Source organism: Abramis brama, assembly GCF_963993115.1.
Source record: "Abramis brama genome assembly, chromosome: 25".
Taxonomy (NCBI): Eukaryota; Metazoa; Chordata; class Actinopteri; order Cypriniformes; family Leuciscidae; genus Abramis; species Abramis brama.
Window position 1 is genome coordinate 20,169,514 of NC_139987.1, and position 6,000 is coordinate 20,175,513.

General features: G+C 38.9%; 1 protein-coding gene across 4 annotated transcripts in view; it reads left to right on the forward strand.

Moving 5' to 3' along the window:
* msi2a (musashi RNA-binding protein 2a) overlaps window positions 1–6,000 on the forward strand; it is a 159,620-nt gene that overhangs the window by 93,066 nt on the left and 60,554 nt on the right. For all 4 annotated transcript variants that reach the window (XM_084104442.1, XM_084104443.1, XM_084104444.1 and 1 more), the window contains exon 7: window positions 3,600–3,648. In XM_084104442.1, the coding sequence (XP_083960568.1) occupies window positions 3,600–3,648 (49 nt within the window). The remainder of the gene's footprint in view (window positions 1–3,599; window positions 3,649–6,000) is intronic.

Here is a 6,000-nt window from a genome sequence, read left to right on the forward strand (position 1 = left end):
AGTTCACAAATAGCATCTCATCTGTGGCATCAGGTCCAATTTAGAAAGTGTGTGCCAGACAAACCCAAGCCCACAAATTCTACTGTTTAACTATTTAACAAATATTTCTTTTGAACCGGTTCTTTTTAGATGATTCTGTTGAACTGATTTGCAAAAGCATTTAGTATATTGCTTAACTGTAAATGAGATTGTAAAACTGTGATGGTGCATGACAAATTGGAATTTCTGTAATATTTGATATATATGATATGAAAAATCACAAAGGTGATATATGACGGCGCTTTGCCCATGAGGCTATTGGCGCCGACAATGAATACATTTTTTTATCTGTATTTTTTTAAATGTTTTGTCAACAATCTAAGCGATTCACTGAAACGAATGGATTTCCTGATGCATCCTAGTACCCACACGTACATATATTAGCATTAGTATTTGTCTTTCAGGTTTTGATTCGTCATTTGAGTTGAAATCCTTCTAAATATGTGGTTTCCTTATTCAGAAATTAACATCTATGTGTGTTAGTTATGTTGAACACATGCTTCACTTTTGATAATTGAAAGTTTCATGAAAGATTGTGAGTCACAGAAAGAGAGTTGACAATTTCAGGGTGCTTGTGACTCAACGGTTATTCTGTCATTCGCTTTTCAAATTACACATTCATGTGAGATTGTGTGGGTAATTCAAGGTTCCCACAGTCACGGAGAAGCTGGAAATATCAGTGAATTTAATGAATAGTGTAAATTGTCATTAATGAAATTTAAAAAGTGTAGTCATGCTAGATTGTCTAATTATGCGCAGCTCCTAATTTGTAGTGCAGAATCTATAAAATGATTAAAAATGCTAATCTCCAGAAATCACAAATGACCGGAAAAGTCATGGTGGAATCATGGAAATTCATTGGTCAAAAGGTGTTGGAACTCAAGTTGTGGTTGTGCTCAGCTGTCAGGATGTGTTTCCTGGCCTGTAAAATCTATTTCTCCCCTGCTCTTTTATTAATGCTGCAGTTTCTCTGATTAATTATTTATAATTCCTGTCTTTATGGGGTTTTATATGTGATCTCACCTGTATGAATGTGTCTGCCCTTCTAGTGATGTTTAAAATCATATTGACATTTCTGACAGGAACATAAGCCACTTTTACCCCTCTGTGTGATGGAAGTATCTTCTCTAACATGTAGCTGCAGGTAGTGGACTTTTCTCCTGTATTTCTACAAATATGGACTATCTTGGCCTACAGAGTCCAGTAGAGTTTCACTTCTCCTTTAAGAGCGATAAGAGCTATGTCTGCCTCTTCAGCTTTCCTTTCAGGAGCACAGAGAAGTGTGTGTGTGTGTGTGTGTGAGAAGAGGTCCTTAACCTCCCATCAGATAGAGGCAGAGAGGCATTTCAGCAGTCCAGTGACAGACACTTTTGAAAAAGACTTGCAGTGCTACACTGATTTCACCAGCTCAATGAGCGTTACTGGCGTGCGACTCATTTCTGATCTTCTCACAACTTCTCTGGTGTCCTGTGTGTGTAAACGACAGTATAGAAGCACACTTAAACTCCATGAGCATGTTTTGAGGTCTTTCAGATGTTTGTTTGCACACAGATGTTTGAGGAATCACTATAGATTGAATCAATAAAAAAAATCCTAGATTGCTGGTGTAGTCTTGACTATATGGGAAGTATAGGATAGGATATAGAGAATACATGATGAGATATGATATATGAGACATATGGATATATGGACAGGTATGCTACTGTATGGACTAGACTAATCTGATCTGGTCTGATATATGATATGGTCTGGACTGGATTGGTCTGGTCTGATATGATGTTTTGCTATGATCTAGACTAGACTGGTCTGGTCTGGCATGTTATGGTCTTGTCTGGTCTGATATATGATATGAAATGATACAATGGATTAGGCATGACATTTTTACAAATCTCGCAAAATGAGGATGAAGAGGCTGCAAGTAGGCTACTAATAATGTGGATAGATGCCGTAATGGGTCCGAGAACGTTGCCAGCTGTGGTGGGAAAAATGCTCGTTCTTTACACAAAATGAATGGTTCTGCAACTTTCGGGTGTGAACTGCGAAGGCAAACATTTCAGTATATTTGCGATGTAGCCTACATGTACTTCGCACTCGACTGTATCGCAAAACCACACAGCTCTCCGTTCCGGAGAGAGGAGGGGGAATAATGACAGTGGGCAGTGTTTTGTGTGACGTCCACCTGTGAATGCAGACACGATGGCTGGATTGCATTTACATTACACTGAGATCCGATCACAATGCGTCCCTAATATATGGTGTCATGAAATTAGTCTAGACTGGTATAGTATGAACTGGTCTCGTCTGATCTGATATGGTATGAACTTGTCTGATATATGATGTGATATGATATGAAGTAGAATCGACTAGACGAGTATAGTAGGGTAGGGTCTGGTCTTGTCTGCTGTTGTCTGTTCTGGTTTCCTCCGAGAGCAGCAGGCTCAGGTTTGCTTCCAGCTGTTAACCCATAGTTTCATAAATATGTCTGTTCTCATTTTGTCCATGATCAAAATGTTTAACCCCACATTGCTCAAAGTGGAACCGCTGTAGGTCCATTTGAATGCGTGTATGGGTTAGCCATGGTGCTCGTGTGGGCGGTGCAGGTTTGACTCCTGCTGCTGTGGTATTTTAATTCTCCTCTATTAAAGACACACCATGACCTGTGTGTGTGTGTGTGTGTTTCTACCCACCAGCCTCATACTAGGGTCTCCCGCTGTGCTGGACAGTCTGTCTCTTACACTCAGACAACTCCTCATGTTACCTAGCGACCGTATCCAGGAGGCAGGCAGTGCACGGACACATGGACCGCTTTGTCTCCCCCTGAGACTGACACTCACTCACTCACTCACTCACTCACTCACTCACTCACTCACTCACTCACTCACACACTCACACACTCTCTCTCTCTCTCTCTCTCTCTCTCTCTCTCTCTCTCTCTCTCTCTCTCTCTCTCTCTCTCTCTCTCTCTCTCTCTCTCTCTCTCTCTCTCTCTCTCTCTCTCTCTCTCTCTCTGTGTGTGTGTGTGAAGTCATGAAGGGCAAATTACTCCTAGACTCTTCCATCTCTGCAGGATTGTCTGTGTGTGTGTGTTTTCTTTTAAGAATCTGCCTGCATCATTCAGAGGTTTCTTGTCATGTAATTGTCCTGTTAGCAAGTAAACTGAAAACACAGCAAGGCATCAGTGCTGCTCTACTGAAACATCTGATCTTTTTATTGATGATCTGGTATTCTTATCAGTGTTTGAAAAAGATTCTGATATTTTATACTTTATTAATATTTTATAATTAAATTCCATCATATAAAGAGTTCCAATGATTTTACTTTTGTTAAACATCCCATCTGGATTTGATTTATAGATACATTAGAGAATGAAATGCATATATTGTCAGTGTTTTAAAAATACTGAATTAATCTCACATGTCAACATTATATTTACTGCCTCATTGCTGACCTGTGGTGAATAGCAGAACATTGTTGTCCTGGTCAAGTAATTTTTTACTACCATATACTTTGTACAGTATGTTCTTTGACTCATGAGTATGTGCTTTGTTTTGTTTTTTCAGGTAGAGGATGCCATGCTAATGTTTGATAAAACTACAAACAGACATAGAGGTAAGACCATTCAAGTAATACTGCAAAATACATATTTGAGATTTAATTTAAGCTGTGTTTCTTTTTATATAATGGTCTATTTTGCACACTACCATTCAAAGTTTTTTTTAAATGTTTTTGGGAGAAGTCTTATGCTCACCAAGTTTGCTTTATTTGATCAAAAATACAGTCAAAACAGTAATATTGTGAAATATTACAATTTAAAATGTTAACCCCAAACTTTGAATGGTTTTGTACATTCCTGTGTTTTAATCGAATGCATTTTTTTTATTAACTCAACAAAAAGGTGGTTGAGTCAATAAATCCATGAACAAAAACACAAATTGCACTCTCATCATGTAGAGTTGTACATTATTTTTGTTTGTATTTCACTGTCAGTTTTTTGCGTTCAAGTTTTCATTTTTGTAATCCTTGCCAAATGTTTTGGCAGTGCACTTTTCCTGAAGTGCGACAAAAATACTGTTATTAATACTGTAGTTAATACAGTAATTTGTATTTAATTAAAAAAGAGAGATCTGTACAGTAAAGAGCATTTCCGAGAGGGAAAGGTTTAGTGTAAATGAGAGAGATGGGTAAAGATAGTGAATGTTTATAAAACAGCCAGTAAATGTTTGTGATTTTAGGTTGTGAGAGTGCATATCCTTCACACACATACTGTCTCCTTTCTCTCCCGTGTCCTTCATGCCCTCCAGGTGACTGTTAAACTGCTGTTAAAAGACGCTCTTTGTCCGCCTCCATTCTTTTCTCCCCCTCTTTCCCTCTCTCTCGCTCGCTCTCTCTCTCTTCTTTCACTAAAGAGACTGCAGCAGAATCTCACTGGCATTTTCAGTCTGAAATGAGGATGATTGTGTTGGAAATTGAGCTCCAAAGCTCCATCAGTCCTGCTGCCCCAGTGCATTGTGGGAACGTGCATTGGCTCTCCTGTGGGCGCATGGATCAGGGATGTTATTCAGACATTGAAGTGGTTTTGTGGCAGGAATTCATGCTGTTAATTACAGATGTAATGGTGTGATTTTCATCAGGGCTCTACTGGTTGCTTTTGTGAGCAGTTTGTGTGCTGTTACAGTGAATACCCTTAGGCCATACAGCCCTCGCTCTGCCAGAACTCACACTGTGTTTGCAATAACATGGCGTCATACAAATCGATGTTTATAGCATGTTATTTTTAAAATTGTAGATATCGTTCACATTGTGAAACAATGAATGTTTTAGTTGGGTCAGCTGCTTTTAACAGTAATCGTGAGACTTGTGGCATTACATGTGACGATGTGTACATTTCCTGAGGAACTCAGACAGCTAGTGATAACAAAACATCTTAAATCCATGTGTTTTTGGATATATTTTTACCCGACGTTCTCAGGTGTCTTCTAAATCTTGAAAAAGTGATTTTGGGACTTGCATTGTGGGAAATTTTGTAATCCTTAAACATGCTTTACATGTTGTTTTAAAATATTTCAACACACAACTCAGTATACAGTGCATCAAGTACACATTGCATTCTTAGCATGGCCAGTAGGGGTGCTGTAGTGGGCATTACCTTAAAGGACAAATCCAGTGAAAAAAGAACCTAGGGGTAATTAACACATGGTTACCGAGTCGATCGTTCCCTGCGATGCGTTTTCATGAAAATCGAATGTATAGAGTTTTATCTTTAAAAACAGATTAGCTCATAACACTAGTATATGGGGCACAGAGTAAGTAAAAGTAAATCGCTAGTTAATACCACTAACAAGGCTCAAAATAGCCTCACACTAACACGGTAGCATAATGAAGGTCCCTACATGCAAACCGAAGCATTGAGAACTTTGTAAGTGTACAGACAGTTTAATAAGAAGAGACTTTATAAAGACAGTACATTACGCGTTTACAGACAGGCGTCATCTTGGAAAACAGTCTCGACTAGTCGAGTCACGAACGCCGTGCTACGTTAGATTTCACTATGCGTAATTCCTATCGACCAGCTCACTTAGCACGGCGTTCGTGACTCGATTAGTCGAGACTGTTTTCAAAGATGACGCCTGCCTGTAAACGCGTAATGTACTGTCTTTATAAAGTATCTTCTTATTAAACTGTCTGTAAACTTACAAAGTTCTCAATGCTTCGGTTTGCATGTAAGGACCCTCATTATGCTACCGTGTTAGTGTGAGGCTATTTTGAGCCTTGTTAGTGGTATTAACTAGCGATTTACTTTTACTTACTCTGTGCCCCATATACTAGTGTTATGAGCTAATCTGTTTTTAAAGATAAAACTCTATACATTCGATTTTCATGAAAACGCATCGCAGGGAACGATCGACTCGGTAACCATGTGTTAATTACCCCTAGGTTCATTTTTCACTGGATTTGTCCTTT